This window comes from Pseudopipra pipra, chromosome Z (assembly GCF_036250125.1).
Source record: "Pseudopipra pipra isolate bDixPip1 chromosome Z, bDixPip1.hap1, whole genome shotgun sequence".
Classification (NCBI taxonomy): domain Eukaryota; kingdom Metazoa; phylum Chordata; class Aves; order Passeriformes; family Pipridae; genus Pseudopipra; species Pseudopipra pipra.
Genome location: NC_087581.1, coordinates 12,216,961 through 12,241,751, shown reverse-complemented (window position 1 = coordinate 12,241,751; position 24,791 = coordinate 12,216,961). Strand labels below are relative to the sequence as shown.

General features: G+C 36.9%; 2 protein-coding genes across 3 annotated transcripts; one reads left to right on the top strand and one right to left on the bottom strand.

Annotated features, from left to right (window-relative positions):
* The first annotated feature begins 792 nt into the window (after positions 1-792).
* On the top strand, positions 793-9,261 carry SELENOP (selenoprotein P). Its single transcript, XM_064642663.1, has 5 exons — positions 793-1,041; positions 2,512-2,715; positions 5,199-5,411; positions 6,515-6,632; positions 7,502-9,261. The coding sequence occupies exons 2-5, from the start codon at positions 2,525-2,527 to the stop codon at positions 8,150-8,152; spliced, it is 1,173 nt and encodes a 390-aa protein (XP_064498733.1). The 5' UTR covers positions 793-1,041; positions 2,512-2,524; the 3' UTR covers positions 8,153-9,261.
* Positions 8,557-23,141, bottom strand: CCDC152 (coiled-coil domain containing 152). 2 transcript variants are annotated; one of them, XM_064642664.1, is made up of 9 exons: positions 22,997-23,137; positions 20,919-21,024; positions 20,382-20,487; positions 14,757-14,825; positions 13,667-13,731; positions 12,401-12,503; positions 11,581-11,708; positions 10,549-10,635; positions 8,557-9,472 (listed from the first exon to the last, which is right to left on the bottom strand). In XM_064642664.1, the coding sequence occupies exons 2-9, from the start codon at positions 21,003-21,005 to the stop codon at positions 9,350-9,352; spliced, it is 768 nt and encodes a 255-aa protein (XP_064498734.1). In that variant the 5' UTR covers positions 21,006-21,024; positions 22,997-23,137; the 3' UTR covers positions 8,557-9,349. The 2 variants fall into 2 exon arrangements, with proteins under 2 accessions (XP_064498734.1, XP_064498735.1); XM_064642665.1 differs by lacking the exon at positions 10,549-10,635 and having other exon boundaries at positions 22,997-23,141.
* Between the last annotated feature and the right edge of the window lie 1,650 nt (positions 23,142-24,791).

The following is a 24,791-nucleotide window of genomic DNA, read 5'->3' as shown; positions in this document are numbered from 1 at the left end:
AATGAAAGTTCAGATTTTCCTCATTCTTTCCACTGACTTCTACAGCATAAAACCCCAAGGTCAGCAGTTCTTTTTCTCACACCCAGCCAGAAGCACAGAGCTTATCTGTGCAGAAGACTGTCAGGCCATAGAACTAAGCAGTATCAATCTCACCACTATGAACTCTTGAGGGCACACCCAGTTTTTAAACATTTATTTTCCCATAAACACATGTAACGTTTACATTGAAGGAAATCAAACCCAAGCAAACTGCTATCGAAGTAAACCACCCTGTACATAAGCTATTCTCTCAACCAAGGCAAGGGGGTAAGGAAACAGTTTAACCTGAATGCCCGCAGATACCTCAGTGATGAGGGTGTAGCTATTGCCAGTTATATAGCTATTGCTAAAGCTTCATGGCTTTCCTGTAGCTACATTGATTTAAATGGCTGAAGTTCTGGGCTCTGACTTTCAGCAAAAGCTGATAAACTGGCAAGTTCTACAGAAGTAAGTTTGAAAGCAGAGTGATGTAATCAAGAGCAGCTGGGCAAAAGGAGCTCTGTACACACATGCCCTTAGACAGAGCACACCATTCTCTAAGGCAAATACCAGATAAAGCACATGAGAAAAAACCTGCTAGCTCAGCGTTTTTATAAATAGGGAAGTACCTTCCCCCCTCACTGTGGTTACCACTGTGTTCAGAAAATAATGACTCTTTGGCCCATCCCCCTCCCCTGACTGTACCACTACCTCTAGCTGACTGGGGTGACCAAAAAACCGCATAACATGATATTTGAAGTCATTATATTAAAAATACTTTGTCATTATGCACCATAAATGCTTTCCACTTGGAATTAGTTAATGGAGAAATATTTTGGCTGTTTTTGCTAAAGGCGTTTTCTTTGCTTGCAAGGTTGTTCAGAAAAAGCTCCCTGAACTTTGAACCGTATCTGCAAAGTGAGATAAACAAGAGCCATATAAATACCACAGCCCTTTTCCCCACACTGTTTTCTTCTGCAGCAGAGCCAGCTGGAGCTGCCAAGAAGGGGGAGGAGGGAAAGGGTAAGTGTGCTGGATTTGCTGTGAAAGACCTTCATGACTTAAGATTTGGCAGTGTGTCTGCTTGTTTCTTTGGCTGAAAAGGCTGACTGTGGAAATTTCCATTGGAAACAAACTATAGAGTTGAAATGTGAAGAGAAGTATAATGCAGAACATAGCTCTCCTGTGGTTCACATGGTGAGACAGCTGTTGCTGGGCACTGCATGCCACTGCTGCAGGAGGCTACTATAAAGGCATAGAAGGATCTCAAAATGTCCTAAGAGTTCTATGTGTGTAGAATGTATGTCAAGGCAAGAGGTTTTCCTCCTATGTGGAAAGAGTGAAAAAAAGGGCTCTATTGGTATCTACTGGACCACAGTTTAGTCTTTAAAGTACTGTACCTGGAATGCTTTTGGTAGAACTGCAGAAAAGAAACATTAGGAACAGCTGGATTTCACAAATGCAGCAGCCGGCTCTTGTTTTAAAAGATCAATTATTAAAATGTTTTAATTTTCTTAGAATATGACAAGATTGATGAAACACATGTTATTTATCAGACCTTGTTGTTTCCAAACTATTCTGTGTTCGCTATGAGACTTTGATGTAAGTGGTGAAGTTATACAATTCCACAACCTGGGACATGTTGGAGAGCAACTTTATAATTTTATGTGTTTCTCGATAATGAGTATTTTCTGAACATTTTAAGCCGAAATTGTGATGTTCATGGAGTAAAAGGAAAAGGTAATTACAGAATTTCTCATGTGCTTTGGTTTTCATAAACATTGAAAGGACTAAGTGTGGATAGGAGATTTTGTAAGATCTGAGGAATCCTGAAGCTCAGTCTTCATTTCCTGTTTTTGCAAAATTGTTTCTAGTGCCTGTCTTTTTAAGAGATTTTTCACAATGGGATCCAAATTCTCCAGAAAGACTTGAAAAAATCTTGAAATCTTTTTTTATTCTTTTCTGCCAGGTTCTGTAGTACTCGCTGGGTACTGATATACAGTGTTGGTGCATGTACTTTTAAGTCAGTGGAATTACCCTGGAATCTGAAGTGAACTGGTCTAGATTCTTACTACTGTAAACTGGCTGAGCACAGTTGATTTCAAAATACAAGAAACAGGCCACTTTAAAATCACTGAAGTGGTGAAAACAATTAAGAAGAATTTACAAAGAGGAAGAAATAACTTAGTGTGATTAGTAGTATTAAGAGAAAATCCAGTTATTCTGAAAGGTTATTTTCAGCTGTTCAGATGCAATAACGATCAGCAGCAAGAAAAAACAACAAAAAAACCCAAACAAGCAAAAACACCTGCATATTTGCTATAGGGGAACTCCACTGCAAAATCAAAGACATTGAGCAGTAAACAAAGTAGCTCAACTTTATTCTTGAAGGTTTGGCTTTTTCTTTTCTGGACTGAATGGAGCCAAAATGCTGCTGTGTTTTTTTATGGGAACTTTAGGTATTGATCTCACTTTTATTTTCTCTCTCTTCAGGGAAAGCCCAGCCATGTGGGCAGGGCTGGGGCTAGTTCTGGCTCTCTGCCTCCTCCCAGGAGGAGGGACTGAAGTCCAGAACTGCCAGGAGCCCCCAGAATGGCGTATTGGGGAGGAGAACCCAATGCTGAACTCCAGAGGCACAGTGACGGTGGTGGCTCTCCTCCAGGCTAGTTGATTATTGTGCCTGCTGCAGGCTTCCAGGTAAGCATAAGTGTCTTCCGAGTTTTTGTTACCCAGCTGAGGATACTATGTGTGCCCTACTACAACGCACTCAGTGAACTCTGGCTGCCTCAAATGCCACCACTACAGCTGGAATATGTGACCTAGTAACCAGTTTCACTCTCAGCAGGAGGGTTCTGACTTCAAATCTTCCCCAAATTATATTTACAACCTATTAGTGTGATCCACTTGACATTAATGAAACCCAAACCACACAAAAACCCAAGAGAAACAGGTTCCTCAAGATTATGCTTCAGTTAGGAACAGATGATTAAGACAGCAAAGATGCTGAAGCCAAGAAACATCACAATTCTCTAACATGGCTAGATCACATGAAACAGAGATCTGTGACCACTCATTTCTTACACAAGATCTGTAGGGGAAAAGACAAATCAAAACATGATTTTAATGTGCTTTTCCAGCCTGTGTTCAGAAGTCCTCTCTCTCTATATAGAATTTGCAAATGACACCAAGCTGGGGGGGAGTGTTGATCTGCTGGAAGGGAGGAGGGCTCTGCAGAGGGACCTGGACAAGCTGGAGAGATGATCTGATTCCAATGGGATGAGGTTCAACAAGGCCAAGTGCCGGGTCCTGCCCTTTGACCACAACAACCCCATGCAGCACTACAGGCTGGGCACAGAGTGGCTGGAGAGCAGCCAGGCAGAAAGGGACCTGGGAGTTTGGATTGACAGGAAGCTGAACATGAGCCAGCAGTGTGCCCAGGTGGCCAAGAAGGCCAATGGCATCCTGGCCTGGATCAGGAACAGTGTGGCCAACAGGTCCAGGGAAGTGATTCTTGCCCTGTCCTCAGCGCTGGAGAGGCCACATCTGGAGTACTGTGTCCAGTTCTGGGCCCCTCAGTTCAGGAAGGATATTGAGGTGCTGGAGCAGGTCCAGAGGAGAGCAACGAGGCTGGTGAAGGGACTTGAACACAAGTTCTGTGAGGAGAGGCTGAGGGACCTGGGGCTGTTCAACCTGGAGAAGAGGAGGCTCAGGGGAGACCTCATCACTCTCTACAACTCCCTGAAAAGAGGTTGTAGCCAGGTCGGGGTTGGTCTCTTCTCCCTGGCAACCAGCAGTAGGACAAGCTCTGCCAGGGGAAGTTTAGGTTGGATATTAGGAAGAAATTCTTTACAGAGAGGGTAATCAGACATTGGAATGGGCTACCCAGGGAAGTGGTGGATTCTCCGTCCCTGGAGGTTTTTAAGATGCGACTGGATGTGGCACTGAGTGCCATGGTCTAGTAACAACAGTGGTGTTGTATCAAGGGTTGGACTTGATGATCTTGGAGGTCCTTTCCAACCCAGCTGATTCTATTATTCTATGATATATAAAAATCCAGAAGATAAGGTAAAGACTGGCCTTTCAAAAATGAGATGAAACATTCAAAGAAGTCAACTGTGCTGTGTTTTCATACAGGACTGGGACATTGGGGCTGTGATTTCTAGAACCCAGTCTTTGCAAATAATTAGCTACCATGACAGTAACAGTAGCAAGAAAATAATTATGAGGTGACCCAAACAGGAATTGTATAAAGCCTTTATCTTGGATTCATTCAGTGATCATGAAATCAGTTTGGTGTAAAAATTAATAATACTGGTTTCAGACTTGGATTTTAGTCACAGTAAGGACATCTGGTAAATCTCTAGCTCCATCAAAGTCAAAAGTGGGCTTTGCAGTTGGCTTTCAAGGTATTTAGGTTTGATTCTCACATTTCAGAAAAATTTAAAAGAATTTTCCACATTCTAGATTATTTCCTGCAACTGAAAAATAAAAGTTTTCTAGAGCAGCTCAATGGGAAGGATACAAACCAAAAGGAAGAAACCCCACATCAAGCAAGAAATCGGCTTTCTGAACTATTATCAGAGATAGACTTTTGTGATGAAAAGCCAGAGGAAAGACTAACAGCTGCCAGACAGGTTGTGCAGCATTTCCATAGCACTCATTTTGCCCCCGCTGCTGTAATAGCCCTTTTCTGGCCGTTATAGAAAACAGCCATGTCAAGATGAGTGGGAGAGCTGTCGACCTTTTACTGCAGGTTTGCTTTCTTGATATTTCATTTCTCTGCTGTATTTATGGTGTGCGTTCTTTAACCAACTGTATGACCAAAACCTCAGCATTCGAATAAAGGCATCAAATAAACTGTGTTGGACCATGGAGACTATGAAAGAGCTGACATAAAAGTAACACTGAATTCAGTCTGAAAACAGATGTCTGATTTACTGCATTCTACTTACAAGGACAGGACTCATGGCATATGAGCTGTTGCAAGGTCTGGTTTAGTGACAGTATAGTTGATAGTCATGGAAAATGGCAAGAATGTTTTAATAGTGTTAGACTGTTGCCATTAAAACTGCGATAAAATAACTTCCACTGTAATAAAAGCAAGATGGCATATTCACTTTTGTGGCAAATCTTATGATTCTCTAATGATTTATGGTCTTGCCTCTCTGCATTCCCTCTAGATTGGAGGACCTGCGAGTAAAGTTAGAGAATGAAGGACTGGTCAACATCTCGTATGTGGTTGTCAACCATCAGGGAGCTCAGTCCCGGAGGAAATTTCACCTACTGAACGAAAGTGTTTCAGACTATATTACTGTCTACCAGCAAGAAGAACAACAGGATGATGTCTGGACTACCTTAAATGGAAACAAGGATGACTTTCTCATCTATGACAGGTGTGTGTTTACAGAGAAACACAGGAAAATATTTGTATATATTTAGAGTAATGCTTTGTAAATCTATATTATTTATGTGCAAATAACAAAGACATCGTTATCAACTTCTTAGCTGAAGTTTACTGGAAAAAAAGAAGTCTGCTTTTGCATAAGTAATTTTGGAATAAATAATTTTTTCTTTATAATTACTGTATATTTAGATTAATGTAACTGAGTGTAGAATTTAATAACTTTTTTCTTGTTTTACACTATTTTATTTTCAGACAACTTCATTACACCCATGCATGTCAAAGTAGAATCAAAGAGGAAAGCTATCCAAGTTCTAGTGGAAACATTTTGACCAGAGTTGTTGAAAATGTAGACATATGGAAAAATTAGTCTTCAGTTGAAACTTAAAACTTCAGCAGAAAATAACTTTTTGATACAGGATTCTGGCACTTGTATATTTTGGCAGAGCCAGTAGTAACTGCAACTGAATTCTATCCAAGTTATGTTACTGTAATGAGCATTCCAAATGGGTTTACCTGTTGATGGACATGCACTGCAGACATGTAAGGAGCTAAGGCTAGGGGCCCACACATAGATGGGTATTAAATAAGAGGCCCTTGTGTACAGGTTCTGGATTTACTCAATTCCTTCAAACTGACCAGTAGCATAGTCAAGTGCATGTCAGAACACTCAAGTAGAGACTTGGAGCAAATAGGCAGCATAAAAATCCCCTTATGTACACTAAATCTGTAATGGAGATGCACCGCAATACACTTTCCAATCAAAGTACATGTGAGGTTGCATAAAAACATGTTGTAAGGATGCAACGACTGCTGTGCAAGCAGCCCTATTCATTAGCCAGATAACCTGTAATGAGTGTACCTTTGCTAGTCTAAGGGCTCCTAACACAGAAGCTTCTGCCAGTACAGCTAGAAATCTCTCTTCATGCTGCTGGCTGATGCAGTTGAGCAGGCAACCATTGTAAACTCCTTGAACAGGAACACTCTCCATGGGACTATACAGTTTGGGTGGATTGATGCAATTAAAGTGAGAGGTGATGAGAAGAGAGATTTAATTTCAGGTCCATGTAACCACAAAGTTCTTTCTCTCCTTAGATGTGGCCGTCTGGTGTATCATCTGGGACTGCCCTATTCCTTCCTGCGTTTCCAATATGTAGAAGAAGCTATTAAGATTGCATACTGTGGAAACAAGTGTGGAAACTGCTCTTACACGGTATTTTTTTGTCTCATCTGTGTATACTAGGACAGGAAACTGGATTTGACTAGTACTTAAAAAAAATTATTTCAGTGTGATTAATCCACAAAAACATGATTTAGAATTTACACATTTCATGTGTCTTGACAGAGAGGTTTTAAATATTTTTCCAAATTAATTAGGTCTAATTTATAATAGACTGATTATCAGAATACTTGCCTGTGATAGAAATAATTGTCAGAAACCTAAATGTAATCTTGGAGGCTAATTCTGTTTGTGGATTTATATACAGCTAGTGAGCAATTAGCTACTCTAGTTTTGGGGGATGGGTAAGGACATAAACGGATGGTATTTTTTTTAAACCTGGGAATCAAATCCAAGCTGGTTTGAGGTAATATTCATTTTAGTTTGCATTTAAACATAGTAATTTTAAAAAGTGATAATACAAGATGACAAATTATTGTTACCGCTATAAAAGAAGGGTAGCTTTGTTTTGTGTATAATTAAAGATCAGAACTACTCTAAGGATTATCAAGAAATGTACATACATAGTCATGAAAGTTCACTAAAAATAATAATTTTTGATCCCATAATGCAGTTTTCCATCTAAATATAGGCCACAGGCAGGTCAGATGTGGGATCTAGAAAAAAAATACTTCTTGTTAGTGATTACTGGAACTATAATTGCTAAAAGCTTGTATTAAAAGCCGTTTTATCAGTGGTGTTTCAATTAAAGGTTATTTTTTATACATTCATACATTCTTCAACAAGGTGGCACAAATAATTTAAAACTGGATTTCAGGTTCTGCAAAAATGTTAAGATAATTAATATTTTACAACTAGTTAAATACTCTGCCTTGTATTTAATGTAAGCCTCTGTTTTTCAGGAACCTGATATTGACGATGTATGTGAAAACATCACCAGAAAAGCAGATAAGCTAGAAGAGAGAGAACCCAAACCAACTGGTCAACACCCACATCACCACAACCTGCACAGACATGGGCACCACCACCGCCACCACCACCGCCACGGCAGTCATCATCCCAAACATGAGAATGGCCAAACTTCCTCTGAAACTGAGAGGCATCATCCTCACAGCGGCTGGCATCACAGAGTGTTTGGCCATCACAGACATGATCACTTAGGTAGTCAGGAACAGGTAGACACTGCTCCTCCAGGAGAAAGCGTGAAAATTACGCAAGAGAAAAAGCTATGAAAAAAAGGGAAAAACAGGTGTAAGAACCAGTTGACTTGAAATTGGCAGACAGCATCAGACTTGACTTCTAGTAGCTGATGCTGTCATTGTCGACACCTTCTGTTTGAAGAGTTAGGAAATTCTGTCACTTGACAGTGTCATGGAGCACTTCCAAATTCTTGCAGGTGACATAGCGAGCTGGCAGCAGAGGACATCACTGAGTCCTGACAGTGACGTCTGCTCTCTGCTGCCTGACAGTCACCAGCAGCAGGAGAAAGTGAAACCAGTGACACCTGACAGTGACAGGAAAACGCGAGAAACTGAGCCTGAAAAACAAACTAAGCACCTTCAAAATGCAAGGGAATCCTGCTAACTAAATTCATTTGGTTGCAAGAGTGGAAAAATGAACAGATTAGGTGTTTTTATTGCCTCAGATTAAAAATTACACTGACAGGTGTGTGGAGTTAAAATATTGCAAAGAAGTAGACTTTTAGAGAAGTCCTCTTAGAATTACAGAATACCTGTCAAATTCCATCACTGAGAAGCATCATAATTTAATGGAATTTAATTGACCCCTAGTTTGTTTTTCAGGTGCACTGGGAAGGTGTCTGCATTCTTGATTAATTTGTCTTTCTTGCTTTTCTTCTAACATTCTGCTTGCATTTTTGAGGACAGGAGCATAAACTATGACCTAGGGGCTCCTGTCTGATGTTTTGCAATAAAGAACAGAAGATAACCAAGACAGATAGTTTAATCACTTTTTATTCAAAAGTTCAGTTAGTTTTTTTCCTAACCTGGGGATACAAACTATGCACACAAAAAGCGTAGTCCTAAGCAATGTGACAAAATAACTTTTTGTTGAAAATGTAATATACAAACAGTAACTGAATTATTTTAAAGTAACAGATTTATATGCTTAACTTTTGTGGCTTAGATACAATAAAAGGATCCATTAATACATAATCCTACTAAATCAGTAAGATCATGCCTAAAGAGAGAAGCAGTGTTAACAGCCCTTCATGCAGAATCAGTGTCAGAATCAATGAGGGAGGGATAAAATGAGTTTAATCTTAGTATAATGTTTATCTTTGTTTATAACTGTGCTGAATTTGATAAATCTGTATCAATTAGTAAGATAACATACCACTGAAACTTGTATAATTTCTCTGTCTGTAGCTTAGCATTTCTAATGTTTGATTACCTGAATGGAAGTAAAACCAGTTGTTTGAAGGATTTCTGGATGAAGAAAATAATATTTATGAAAGGAAAACTGCTATGAAAGCATACACCATAATTAATGATGGTTTGATAGGGAAATTATTACTCCTACAAAACCTGAGTCTTTTTATTGTGAATGCTGATTAGCAAGAGTGTAGCCCTGCATATACACAGAGTGCATGCCTTTGGAATATTTGACAAGAGTGTTTTCAATAAAAAATACTATCTTCATATATTGTTTTGACTTTGAGATACACAGTTTGAAATACACTATCTGTATTTTGAATTGTATGTACTACTGAAATGCTTCATGTCATTTACTCAAAATCGCTTCCGTTTTAAGTGCAAGTCTTGGCCCTTATGAAGACGTTGTTCTAAGTCTCTTATGGTGTTTCGGAGAAATTCAATTTCCTTGTTTTTCTCCTCCTGGAGATGCTGCAGCTTCTGTAAAAATGCAAGAAAGGCTTCATTGTTAAACATCACACAGAATTTTATATAACAATACAATTTGCTATTGCAAATGAGAGATTTTCTAATTAGAATATTTTTCCTCATTAGTCTGTATCACAAAATGACCAAGATTACTTCCTCAGAATCCTATTTTTGTGACATCCCAAAATCTCAAGCCTACAAAAAAAAATAATGCCCATACACAGTTTATATCAGTGTCATTTATGTCATCTATCTTAAGTTTCCAGGTTAGTCATTCTGGTGGTTAGAAAACCACCTCACATGTGGTCTTTTGTTGTTGAACCCCAAAGGTATCAATATGCAAAAAGACATGACAGTTGGACTTTGTGATCTTAAAAGTCTGTCCTACTGTTGCCTGTGTATTTTGGTGCTGAAAAAATCTCCAGAGCAGTTAATTAGGGGTGAGATAAGAAAGGGTTTATTTGCCAAGGCAGTAGGTGATGTAGACGTGCGCCGGCTGTGCCCGAGAGGTTACATTTTATAACATTATCCATCCAATCCCAGATGTGTCCACCCTTTGGCCCTTCCTCTGGTCTGCCCCGGGCCCTCCCCCTGAGAATTGGGTCTGGGGTCTTTTTGGGACCACTTACTTCATCACCTTCAGCTTCATCAGAGCACAAGGGGTACATATTTACCTAATTTTTGACCGTGTTCTGTGGTTTAGGCCCTGATATGCTGTTCTCCAAACAGTCTAGGCCTTTGCCTTGACAGAAGACTAAACACTCTGCTGTATTCAGAAGCAGATTGATATAGAAGGCTTAGAATGGGGTAAAAGGGTTAGGGAATGTGTAAACAAGGGAAAGGAACAAGGGACAAAGGGGTTTCTGCTTTTTAAAACCTACTTATAAAATTTACAAGTCTTACAAATATTAGAAAAATAAAAAAACCATTAGGGGCTTAAGGCATCACTACGTTAAATTATTCTATGATTCTATGAATTTAGTTGTCTAGGTGTGGGAGGGATATGTGGGAGAGAACACACACACACAGACAAAGCCCAGGAAGTCCTGTTTCAAACAGGCTGTAACATGGACTATTAAAGCACATACCCTTCGATAGATACTTTGTGGCAAGACAGAAGCATCTGAAAATGACTTGGTGGTTTTATCCTGAGCTCTTGCTAATTTAGCATTGAACTGAAAGAATCAGGCAAAGATAAAACAAAAAGAACCATCAGGAAAAAAAGGTATAGTAAATAATTCAAATATAATTTTCACTTTTTTTTTAGTTGCATTTTTTACCTGAGACTAGTAATAACAGGCTTATCTACTAATTAATCCTAGGCAAATGTAGCTATGTAGGTTTATTTAAAAGAAAGAACGCCATTACGGGTTATGTTTCTTTTTAAAAAAAAGCCTTAAAATATTTCAAAAGGTATGTAGTACAAATATGATCAAAAAGATGTAGATGTAAAAAACATTACTGAAAAAAAAAAAAATTGAAGGCTCCTGAGCCACATGTCTACAGGAGGGGAAAATGCAGAGGATGCTAAAGACCTCTGAAACCATCATCCTTCCCTCATGTTCCAAGAGTAACTCAGCATGAACACTTCCACACTTTATTTCTTTTTTTGATATGTGAAAGATTTGAAGTATTTCCTTAATTATTTCTGTAACGAGAGTGGTTTAAAACCTGAGCAATTAAATACATGTCGAATACTTTGACTTAAATCTCTGCAGGATTCTAATTTTTTATTGGAATTTTATCACGAAAGTAAATTGTAATATATATTCCCATCATTTAGAAATTAAAAACAAGAAAGTTAAGCAGAAAATGCTGTTTAATTTTTTTTATGCCTCAAAAGCCTAGAAAAGTTTCAAAGTAGTTTAATTTAAAACAAGAACAGAGCAAACTTCAGTCTCTCTGTACAGTAGGTAGAACTTGATTCCTGAGCAGAAGTGAGTCAGATTCCATTGAGGAAGGGAGCTTATGCCACTGATCTTTGTAAAGACAATAATTTTTAAAGTTTTCTAGATTCCGTCATATTATGTTGTTAAGTACTAATTAATGTTTTTCACTAGAGTCTCTTTGAAGTTTACCCAATGCCCAATTCATCTTTAAGTCAGCCTTGTAATGCATACCTCTATCTGCAGTTTAATTATTTCATTTTGCTTCTCTTCATTTTGAATTTTCAGCTGTCTCGTTAGCTCTAGTATTTCCAGTTCTTTTTTCTCTCTCTCTTCTCTATACTCCATTTCTTTTACTTCAACTAGCAACAAAGTAACACCAGATATTATGATTATCGAAGATTCTTTGATGGAAAAATAACATAATTTCCTAAATATTAAAACTTTCTTGAATATCAGGTGAGCGTTTCATTGGAAAACATCTTCATTCAAGCAAAAACCATATCAAACTGATTGAAAACCACCCTGTCCCATCCCAGTAAGATGGTGTCTCTTTAAAAAAATCATCATGTTTTACAAAAACTTTTCTAGTTGTTTTCAGCTCTGTGGATGACCAAAAATCCTACTCTTCAAGGTTATGCCTCTAATGGAAAAAAATTAATATTGAAATAAGCTTTTTCTCATTGCAACATTATTTATTTGTTAAAATAATGTCCTACCCTCCTGAACACAGATAGAACACTCTAACAGCAGTCTAGCTTACAGTTCAAAGCAAGTTTCCAGTCTACACTTTACCCAAAATTTCAGTCCTTCAGATTTTTAGGTCCAAGTTCCCAGCATTTGTTCTAACTGTTTGGGAATTTCTGCTCATCCTGTGTTGCTGTACTATTGCCTTATTGTCACTGTCTACTCTTTAGCAAAGATAAAATTCAGATAAACACTGTCCACTTCTAGTGTTCATATGTTTCCACTAAAAAGTGGAACTTTTAGAGGAAATGTAGCTCCTACAGGTTATACATGTTTTACCCCATACAATAGCATTCAGAGAACTTACATTTTTTCCTTATATCACAATTCAACTGTGTTATTTCTAATTTATGGTCGTCCTCTTTGTTTTTAATTTCTGTCATGAGTTTCTCAATCTGACCTTTATATTCCTGTGAATGTAAAATGTTTTATAAGAACTTTGCAGATTCTGCAAAGCACAACAATTAGGCAAAAATTATATGCTCTATAATATATGCTCTATAATTCAGTACTTGTTTGATCCTCAATCTTGTAAATTCAACATGCCAAATTACTTCTTGCACAGTCTGGCTGAAGTCCACAGATGAAAAATGTAGCAGATTTCGTTGTGTTGCAGCTGTCAGCTAACATAAAATTAGAAATTGTACTTCTTAAGAGAACAGGTAAAAGGAGAGGTAATTTTCCTTTCCCCACTGTGGGATCTGACGCAGTGCAGTTAGTTCAGGCAGTACAGTTTTACTTTTGTGGATCTTTGACTCTAAGATTGCATTAAAAAGTTGTATTTTAAGTATGAATTTTGTTAGTATTGCTTATACCAAGGATTCCACAACTTCATACTGGCAGCAGTAGAAATACCAGCAGTAGCAATGCTGGTGGCACTGATATTCAGAGTCTGAGCACTCAAATTGTATAAATATTGGTATAAATATTTAATTTTAACTTATAGTACAAACACAGGCAAAGTAAATCAGCAGTGAGATTCCTAATCCTATACAGGTAACAGATCTGCATTTTGTGCACAGAAAACTAACACAACTTATGATTAGCCCTGCTGTTTTTACCTGCTTTGCAAAAACGAGTGCCATAGATAGAAAGTAGAGAGATCATAAATGGAATTTATTATGAGACAGAGATAAGAGGTAGAGACCTATTATCTTTGTAGTATTCAATTCCAAAGAAACTAGAAAAAATTCAGACCATTCTTGATTCTCTGGCAGCACAACAAAGTATCTTGAATATAAAAACCTTGTTTCCACACAAAAAATTATTTTAATACAACAGATTAGGATTTAAAGCTGAATTTAAAGCTACATAGAGCTAAAAAACCCAAATGCATCTTAGACTGAGACAGAGTTCTCAGCACCTATATGGTTTTAATCTCTCAGTTCTTCTAACACCTTCTCACGTGGGTGCTGTCATGAGACCAACCCTTCTCTTTTTACACATGATAAACATTGAGAAGAGCAACAATAAAGGTGTCAACAGCAAACCTAAGAATATAAAGATATATGAACTGCTACAACAGAGATAAAATATTATTCCTCTACCTAAAGAATGAATATTTGTGACTTACCTCTTCAGAAGCCTTTAATTTATCTTCCAAGGTGTGAATGGTATCCTTCAATCTATCATTTTCATCTACATAAATAAAAAACTAGATAACATACTAAAAAACACACTTTGACAATATCATTAGCATGAAAGCAGAATAAGGAAATTACTTTCATTTTTTGACTTGGGTGAACTTAAGGAAACTTTTTTATATGCATTATAATCATCATTTACAGAATTATATGCTCTCATTCTACATTTTTTAACAATCATAGTTTAATAATAACATTTGCCTGGTACTACTACTTGGAAATGTCTTTAGCCTCCTGGTAAATTATGCATTCAAGAAAATCTAAATGCAAAGTTCTTTGACTCAGAAAATAAAAGATTTTTATCATGGCTACAACAGTTTCAAACTGGAAGATGCAAGTCTTTAAGTACTTGTTTCCTAAAATTTAGAAAGTAGTATCTCAAAAACAGAATTTAGGGAAAATAGATGCTTTTTTTAAAAATCAGTATCAGTTTGAGTATTAAAAGCAGCAATATACTTCCAGTTTTAGAGGTTTATTAATATTTATGCTAATATGCTTTGAACACATAATTGTTATAAAGTTAACTACAGCGGAACAGTAGTATAAAGATACAGCAAATATTAATGTATTTTATTTTTAAATAAAAACTAGTAATTTTCAAGTATTTATGGACAACAGCAAAACTTGAAGAACATTATACTATCAATTAATACTCTTTGGTTTAACATAGTGATAAAAACTATTCATAAATACTTTAATATTCTACAGACAAAAGGCTGAATGATGCTTTCTAACCTCTTGTAAAATTGCCTGTGCTATACTGAAATAAATTTAAAGCCCAAGTATTGATTAAAATAACCTCACTGAAGCAGAACTTTTTTACATGTGAATTCTAAGTAGAATAATAGCAATAGACATTTATTACTGCACAAGATTGATCTGAGATATATTTTTTTACTTTCTGGTTTTCTGGCAGTGAGTTTCTCTGCCTTGAAAAACCAGTAAATATAAACAAAAACATTAAATGCCTGCTCATTTGAAATTACAGTACAGTATATATAAGAACATATTTGCCTTTACCTTTGACATTACACTGGTTTTCAATGGTTTGTGTTAGACCACTTATCACATTCTGTAGAGTAGTGCATTCTAAAAGAAATAAAAAATGCAGATTTTTTTGAATAATTTCTTCACAAGGAAGTTTATGTTTTGTTTATAAACTTCTGTCAAATATTTGATAATAATTTTGATTAAACATTATTCTAGGTGTTCTTACTGACTGTAGAAATAACACAGATTATTATTACATAGTTACTGCCTAATTTTAGTTTTTAGTTTGATGATAGATTAAAATCAATTTTATGAAGCTATACAAACAATTTCATAAAACTATTAAATTTTTGTTTCTAGTCAGAAAACAGGATTCTTATTGTTTTCTGATCAATGATAAAAGTTTTCCATATCAGTCTTCCAGCAATTTGTGTATTTAATGAAACTGTGGCTTACTTTCCTGACAGCATTTTTGCCAAGCTTTTTTTTTAAGAAGATCAACTATATTCACTCATTGCAGTCTCTCACCCACTTTTTAGTGTATATTAACATTCATCTTATGGCTCATAAGATGAGCCATAATCACTTTGAGTGATTCAGGATATGCTACTATAACCCTGTTATCTCAATTAATACAAAATAGTTATGTGCATTTATATCTATACACATGCAACCTGTTATCAGCTTGCGTATTTGTGTTTCGTGATTTTATTTTTTAAGCTGTATTTTAGATAGTTGAACACCGTGTGTACTTCCTGTAGTAAACCATTTGGTTCCATTAAATACTACTTCTATTCCTTACATGTTCCTTGTAAACTTACCAGTAAAGTTGCAAAACAGTCAAAAACTGGGAAAAGTGGAGACACTAAAACTGAATTTGTTTACTCTTTAAAATTCTCTATTTCCAGAGTGCTGCTGCATTTTGTAAGTGGGTTTTAAGTTCCATAACAGATAAAAGTAGGATAAATAACAGTTACACGTCTCAGGCTGCAGCTCCGTTGAAAACTGTGTATCATATAATTAAAGACCGCGTTACAAATAATGGAGCCAGGAAGACGAACTAAGATCTCGGCTAAGAGATTCAGTTTTCCACTCAATCTTTTTGACTGCTAGCCTATTCTTCCGTCAAGTCTGCTTTTCATGCAGCCGAATACTTCAGCCAGACGTCTTCTCCCGTTACATGCTTCCAAAAAAACCAGAAGAGGGAGCACGAGCAGCACAGAAACCGCCAGCTCTCACTTCGTGTACTGGATCAAAACCATTGTGGAAAAATCCTGTTCCAAGTCGGAAGCACTAGGTTAGCATGCCCATTTGTACCAACTAGTTCTACTACAAACTTCCTCCCGTTTGAAAATGTACGGAAACAAATTCAAATGCTTGTAATTCATGCAAAAATGGAAAGACACTAGAGCGGCATCTAGTCTTCAAAAGAATAACAACTATTTGAGTGCAAGCCACTCTTCCGTTCAGTCCCAAGAATATCTGCTCACAAGAATATCTTTCTTATCTTTAAAGGACATATCTTGGCAGACCCCATAAGTAATTACAGTTGTGACTGGAAGAAATTACTGGGAACCCACAAGTTTTGCTTTTAGAGAAAAAGCAAAATTTTGCTAAGTGATTGCAGCTTTGTGATCTCTGGCATATCTGTTATAGATTCTGTGTAGTTTCTTCCCTGTAAGGACTATTCCCTACATCCAGAAAGATCACACAGCCTAATGCTCATTTTCCCTGCTTAATGACTACTTTATTGCAGTTTCATCCATCTGCACTTCTGATTTTTTACAGGGCAGTTACATCAACCACTTTTTTCTTTAACACCTTAGAAACACTAAGTAAACAAATAGGCAACTCTGAAGATGCTAAATAGAGCCACCTTAGGTGTTTCATAGATAATAATGTGATTGCTTCCTTTTAAAAAATTACAGTAGAACATAGTTCAGAACTGTAGTACAAGAGTCAATTTAGTCACCATAGTGAAGGTTTAGGAGCAGAGAACAAGGATGCCAGACTTGCATCTGCCTTAAGTGAATCTGCAATGATTTACATAAAACAAAAACTGCCATTCTGAATCTCAACTTGGTGCAGCAAAGAACATGTGAAGGGAAACTAAAGTTAATTTATGACTTTTCAGAACATGTACTTGCCAAGCTGCTTATCTTTCCCCACTTTATCTTGGGTATAAGTGTTTCACTGCCTTCTCTCTAGAGTTTTAGAAGTTTTTTTTTTCCTTTGCTTTTCCTTCAGAATTCCCAGTCTTCTTTTACCTTAAACGGTTCTACAGAGAGACTTTTTGCACTCAAGGATATCAAGGAGCTCTCAGATTCTCACTTGTTGGAGATTTCTTGGGATATGAAATGCTACTATTTTTCTGTTTCACATACTAACAGAGTTCTTCAAGCCAGGATAAAATTCCACCTCCTCCACCCCACTACCACTAGTAGCCACAAACCCTTCAGGATAGGTGGAACCACAGTCTTTCCTTCCACGGTACTCTTTCTTTCTGCTCCTCTGCTGTAAGCAATTTCTGTTGCCTTTGGGCCAACTCTTTAAAAGAAACTTTCAGGAACTGACTGAGTTGGTTCTGGAAAACAGTTTGGGATGTAAGGCTAGGAGAAATCTTTTTTCCAAGCCACAACTGGCAATGTCACTATATAAATGCCATTCTCACAACTACAGTCTATTAGGATTACTGTTGCCAGAGCAAGAATGAAAGTATCAATGCTGTATTTGGTCTCTTACATCTTCTTTAGTTCTGCACAGGATCCCTCTATAACCTCATCAGTATTAAAGAAGGTGTTTTTTTTAACCCACAGTGTTTTGACCTTCCAAAAGCTTTTTATGAACAATTTAACTTGAGATGTGAAACTTCTAGTACTCTGATTCTGAATACAACATATGCCATCACCCCTTTTGAAGGGTCAACATGGCAGGTGAATTTAATAAAGGTGCAAAGCACAGAATCACAGAATGTGTCAGGTTGAAAAGGACCACAGTGAGTCATCTGGTCCAACCTCTATGCTCAAGTAAGGTCATCTCAGAGCACATGGCACAGGATTGTGTCCGGACAATTCCTGAATATCTCCACTGAGAGAGACTCCACAACCTCTCTGAGCTTAACCTAATAGAACAATCATGATAACTGTTTTAATTGCTAAATACATTCTACCCCTTTGATATCTTTATTGTATTTTACTTCCTTACCATCAAGGAACTTCCAGAATCACCTCCTGGGTATCCCACATTGTTCCAAGTTCGTACTTCTCACTTTTTTTTTTTTTGATACTGCTACTAATATCTTTGCAATGTCTCTTACTCACGGATCAGAATCCTTGTCTTCCAAAAATTCTGCCTCCTGTCTATATCCATATAACTTCCATGACTACAGTATTATTGAAATTTGTTTTTTCCTGACTATCCCTGCTGCTAAAACTGGTTCATATTTCAGGCTGATTGCTCTGCTATTTTTACTTGGACTTCTACCACTCACAATTTTTTTTCCATGGTGTGTTTCAAAAGAAGCTCCACAGGCTGTTCTCTTCAGTTGTATCAGCATAACTATCTCATGAAATAATTTCTCTCTTGTCTCATCAAAGTGAGGCATTGCTGTTTACAAAGCTCAAATCTCTCTTCTGACTTTTATCTGTTTTCAGTACATTATACTTCCTTGTTGCAGTCAAGTTGTCTCTTTCACTTTCTCTGCTACTTTTTATTCCATAGATTTTACAGAAAGAATAATTTCTTCTTTTTGGCCACCTTTTCCTTTCCCCTTTTACAATCTATTTTATATAAACCCACTCTTCTCTGGTTTCATCAATAATGAAGCCTCTTGTTCTGTTTCTGAGTGACTGTCCTGCACTGTCTTTTCTGCTTAATAAAGAAACAAGTGTCTCTGACTCAAACCAAAGTTCATCCAGTTCACTATTCCACTTCACAATACCCAGTACAAAATACTTCAGGAAAGAGAAAAAAAAGCTGGATAAACACTACACTTGATACATCCTCTCAACTTCCAAAACACAGAAGGAAGGGAGACCACAGTGAGAGATACTGTCTTCGTGTTTGTCAAATTTTTTTAAGTTTTTTTCCATGATTTTTTTCGAATCTTATTGGACTATTCTATAATTCTGTTATCCACAGGTTTTTGTGGAATTGATTTAACTTCATTTTGTAATGTATGGAAAAGTTCCTCCTGTTGTAGGCTTTAAATCAATCAAGTTTTATTTCCATCTAGTTTTCTTATTACGTTGGACAATGAATATTCATCCTGTAGTCACTTTCTCTGTGCCATTCACAATGTTGCAGCTATGAGTCATATCAGCTCTATTCTTTCTCTTCAGGCTAAAAAGTTTCCAGTCAACTTAAGTCTTCCTTCAGATGTTCCAAAATTGTGAACGAACCTTCTGGGTTCTTGGCTGCGCACAAGGCCATCTTAGAAAGAGTATAGCTGGTGACCTTGCTGGAAGTTGATTCAGAAATGGCTCCCCTCCTTCCCCTGGGAGCTGCTTTTAAGCTGAGGCTTTTGCCCTGGGCCTATGGTGCAGCTGTGTTGCAGCCACATGCTACACTCCGGTCATGATCTAGGGAGTGACTTTCTGGCTTGATATCAGACCTGCCTCATCACTGGAGACCTGGTGGTGATCCCTAGGCCATATCTGGCCTTTGTTACCATTTGCGAGCTCCATTCTGACTCAGCCTCCCGAGTCACTCCCATCACTACATACTTGTTTGGTAATGTGCACTTTTGTCTGACCATGGCAGTCCTTGCTGGGCCAGCCCTGCATGGGGACAGTGGATGGTTGGTTAAGATCCTACATCCATGGTCCTTGTTACATGATTGGTTCCTGATTCCCTGAGTCCTCCTCCCTCACAACAGAAAACCTTACCACCTTCTCTGTTACCTCTTCTTGTTCTGGTATGTTTGTTTTCGTATGTGTGGACCAGAAAGCTACATGAAAATCACAGACCTTACAGGGGCATGATGCTTGTTTCTCTTTTTCTTCCATAATCATGGTTATCACGATGTTTGCTTCTTTTAGCACTGATATTTTAAGAGAACTGCTAAATTATCAAAGTCCCAGTGAAGATTTAAGTGAAACCAACTGACAGTCTCATTCTGGCATGAAACTAAGTTTATTCCTATCCCGTTTCCTAAGTTTTAGCAAGTTGACGTTCCAGAGATGAAAGTCCTACAAAAAGGTGCACCTTTCAGCAACTCTACCAGCTACAAAAAAATAAACAACCACAAATCTATGCTAAGTACTAGATATTATCTCTTATTTCAAATACTCATCTGAAAACATACAGTTCTAGAATAAAACCAAAAATCTTAATTTTGTAATTTTCTCTTTAGTTCCTCCTTTATTTGGCAACATTTTAATTACACTTATGGATTTATAATTTCCACCTGTAAATGGTAAATACCATTTTATTACTTTTCATTGAACAGTTTGAATTCTCATAATATTAATGCAAACTGTTACTATGAGAGGGATTTAATTACGTGACCTAAGATTAGTTATTGCTGCTTTTCACACAGCATCTTAGATCCTTGCTATTTTATTTTTTATTTTATGTGACTGAAAATAGTGGAAATATCTCACAGAACTTCCTGAATATATGCAAAAATCATGCCTTAATAAAAAAATAACTTACCTTCTTTTACTGATTCCTCCTTTGATTGGCTTAATGTTAGCAACCTGTTACATTTTTCCAGCTGATGAATCAGTAGGTTATTTGCTTCGTTAATTTCTGATATTTTCTAGAAAATTGGAAAAATACTAACATTATATTAATATGTTTTAAGTTTTAAATCTTGAGTTTTAAATTAATTTAGCAATTTCACAACACTGCAGTCACAGACCTGTATTATTTCTCACAATTCAGGAAATTCCTTTATAGAGAAGAACAATGCTAGACTTGAGAGCCTGTGCTATTGCAAGTTTACCTGCAGAACTAAGAATGCTGACTTACATAATTAGTTATAAACTGTTTTCCTCTCAAAGTGGCTTTACAAAATTCACTTCTATGACGCCAAGATATAATTGGTATTATAAGGTATAACAATTGGTATTATAAGGTTGTTATACCTTATAATACCACTTAAAAGAAATTTTCACTTGAAAAGCTCTCAAAAATGTCACAAAATAATTATAGATAGCAGTTTCAACATTTTTTACCTTCTTCACTTACCTTTTCTATCTCTGAGAAGTCATCTAAAAGTTTATCAAGGTTCACCACACTGGTTTTTTTCATAGTTTCTTCATCACTGTGATTCATTTTTTCTGAAACATATAATCTAATGATTAATATATATAAAAAAAATCTCTCTATGAATTCATATATTTCTCATTCAAACTATATAAATTCTTAAGCACAATTATAAGCAGAACAAAGTACACTCCTTTTTTAAAGTTAAAACTACTTTTGCATGTGAAGCTAAACTTCAGCCAACCTAAGATCTTGCATTTCCGGGAAGTACAACGAATGTCAGAAAGCCCAAGTAAAAATTCATCAAACTGTTAGATGATATAGTTGAATTTGGAATTTTTGCTGCAATCAAAAGATTAATGTGAATACACTTTCATAGATATAACGATGCACTAGGAACATACATCGAGACCTTCTACCTGTGTAGGTGTTTTAATACTCAAGTACTCAGGTTAACTTAGATATTTTCTTATAAACAATGTGTTAAGATCCATGATAGACATTGCAGAACATAAACCTTATTGTGGAATTAAAAAAATGGTATTTTGAAAACCACCCATATAATTCCAGATTATTATATACAATTCCTATTTTTATAAATTCTACGAAGAGAATCTTCAACATAAATTTGCAAGATGGATCAGAAATACACAATATGGCAGCTTCTAAAAATATTTAAACTATCTCTGAACATCAGGCTCCATGAGACAAAAATTCCAACACCAGATAAACCATATGGTCCAAACAAAATCATCACTTCTGTGTGATAATGTGTGAATAGCCTTTTTACAAATAACAAAAAATTACAATAAGAGAGATGAAACAGAAGATAGAATGTGTTTATTATCCAGAAAGTGAATGGGTTTCCAGACAAAAATACTGGCAGCAGAGTCAGGCTGGGATAGGTAAATGCACAACACTAAACAGGAACAAAAATTACGTAACTGAATTAATTTCTCAGTCTTTCAATATTTACAAGCCTTTATGTGTATGTAACTTCTTTATCAAAGCAGTAAGATACTTGTTCTGTGTGTTTCATATTCTGTTTTTTTTTTTCTTGTACCCACTGTTTCCTCAGTGAGACTAAAATTAGTGAGACTAAAACTAGTAAAGCTTTCTTTTTAAATCGACAATTTTTCAGAATATAGGTAACATTAAAGAATTAATGCTTCTAAGTTAAATTAGTGGGGTTTTGTTGTTTGGGTTGGGTTTTGTTTTGTTTGTTTTTTTTTTTTACAAAGTTAGCAATCGATGAACTTCTAACTTACTACAATGCAACGATTTGTTAAAATAGAGTTTTAAATATATATTCAGGACATTCAATTTTTTAAAACAATTACACATCTTAATATTCTATTAGCTGATAATCTAAATGTACTCTATGAATGCCAAGCCCTGATCTTTCCAATCCTTATCATGGGCAGTATCTTGCATTTGTCAATCAGCATTTGTTTTTTGTTATACTCTTGAATCTGTGTTCTACCCTCCTAATATTGACTGAGGATGGGAGTTCAGGGAGCTGCTGTTGTGTCCTGCTTTTAGTTTGCGTGTTTCCTTATTCTGTGGCATCATTTATTTTCTCAGAAGACAGGATGTGCTCAGCGCTTGGCAGCATTAGGCAACAGTGCCACTGGGAACAAAACTCCTGCTGAACTGAAACAGTAAATTAAAAATAATGTATTATTAATGCTGTATTTTTCCAGCAGGAATATTCATCACTGTTGTTTTCGTGCATATTACTATGCACATGTTTATGTCTTCCAAAGGCATTTTTGTTTTGAACTATGATATTTATGCCATTGAGGGAAAACTAAAGATTTAAGTTGTAGTTTTGTCTGCCATAAAATTGACACCTTCTTTTAATCTCTCTTTAGCTTCTTGCCACCCATGCTTTTTCAGTATCCTTTTAAAATTAGTTGGTTATCCCATTTTTGAAATTTAAATTTTCTCTCTTTTTTTTTTTTTTTTTTTTTTTCTTCGTTATGGCAGGGAAACCTATATTTTAATATATATTTTTATATGTATATTTTAAAGCAGATATTATTTTTTTAAATTCATACCTCAACTAAATGTAGTTACTATTCAGTAAGAGGCGTTTCAAACATTCCCATCGTTTCCCGGATCCCCACAACCCCCCCGCGCCCTCACAGGCACCTGAGGGAACCCGCGCGCTCCCCCGAAGGCGGGAACGCGGCCCCGCCGGCGGAGCGTACCACTGCCGGTCCTGCAGGGGGCACTAACCTCCCCCTCCCCCGGCCCCTGATGGACTCGACCGGCCCCCGGCTCACTGGAACCACCTTCCAGGTATTTGTGGAGAGGGAAAAGGCACCCCCTGAGCCTCCTCTTCTCCAGGCTGAGCACCCCCGGCTCCCTCAGCCGCTCCTCATAGGACTTAGACGTGTCCTCTTTAGACAGAAACAGCTGCTAATTTACTTTATGAACCTAGGACTGGTAAATGCCTGTGGTTGGAAGGAACGACGAAAGTTTGGGGGTCCACAAAACCTCGAAATTTTTTTAGTACATTACACGCTTGGCATGGAAATTGGTATGTTGGTCTCTGACTTACTGTATAAGCACATTGCAGTTGGTTTTGGATAAAGGGGTAAGGTGAAAAGGGGGAGAGAGAGAGACAGAGAGAGAGAAGAAAAAAGACGACAAGGAAAAGAAAAGGAAAAGGGAAGGTTTGGGAAGGTTTGGGAAGGGAAGGTTTGGGAAGGGGAGGGGAGGGAAGGGAAAGAAAAGGGAAAAGAAGAAACACAAGAGAGAAAAGAGAAGAGAGAAGAGAAGAGAAGAGAAGAGAAGAGAAGAGAAGAGAAGAGAAGAGAAGAGAAGAGAAGAGAAGAGAAGAGAAGAGAAGAGAAGAGAAGAGAAGAGAAGAGAAGAGAAGAGAAGAGAAGAGAAGAGAAGAGAAGAGAAGAGAAGAGAAGAGAAGAGAAGAGAAGAGAAGAGAAGGAAGAGAAGAGAGAAGAAAAAAGAAAAAAGAAAATAAAAGAAAAGAAAAGAAAAGAGAAGAGAAAAAGAAAGAAAAGAAAAGAAAAGAAAAGAAAAGAAAAGAAAAGAAAAGAAAAGAAAAGAAAAGAAAAGAAAAGAAAAGAAAAGAAAAGAAAAGAAAAGAAAAGAAAAGAAAAGAAAAGAAAAGAAAAGAAAAGAAGGAAAAGAGAAAAGAAAAGAAAAAGAAAGAAAAAGAAAAAAAAAAGAAAGAAAAAGAAAAAAAAGAAAAGAAGAGAAAAACCTGGTTCCAGTGTTGGCCCAGATGATGGGATGTCCAGGGTCCTGGGGATGCTTCCTGGCCTTGTTGGGGGTACCTTTTCACAGATAGGTTTTGCCCTCCTGGAAATAAGTTTCCCACTTTCTAACCAAATTAGTTTATCATATGCAGTCCGATTTCAGACCTTCCTGGAAATGAGTTAGAGGCTTCATCTGTCCTATGTCATCTTGTTCCCACCCTACAGTCCATTGCCAGTTCTTGGTCTCTGTGCTGTGCTGTCTTGTGCTTATCTGCAGAATCTAGAACAATGAGATTTGTCCCAGAAAAGTGCTGCCCTAACTCCACAAGGCCACCTTTTCCAGCCACATCTTATTCTTTCTTATGGTGTGTTATTACCAACAGTCCTTGGTTATTACCAGCAATTCTTGTCTGTTATTACCAACAATCCTTTGTTGGCTCCACAGCCACCCAGCTATCCATTTCTGAGACATACACATGAGCCCCTTATCTTCTGGGGTTCTACACAGTACAAATCAACTTGTTGTCAGAAATGCTAAATACACCATAGCTTTCTCAGATGCCCTGGTTTTGGTTGTAAGAAAGAAGGAAGATGTTACACCTTGAATGCTTTTTGATGCTGTCCTCAC

What these genes read in the sequence shown, in the direction of transcription:
- CCDC152 (XM_064642664.1), bottom strand. Translation starts at nt 21,005, where the DNA reads ATGAATCACAGTGATGAAGAAACTATGAAAAAAACCAGTGTGGTGAAC. An exon ending in ACTTCTCAGAGATAGAAAAG is followed by an intron (nt 20,488 to 20,918) that starts GTAAGTGAAGAA and finishes CCAATTTTCTAG; the next exon opens with AAAATATCAGAAATTAACGA. An exon ending in TAATTAAACTGCAGATAGAG is followed by an intron (nt 10,636 to 11,580) that starts GTATGCATTACA and finishes TGATTCTTTCAG; the next exon opens with TTCAATGCTAAATTAGCAAG.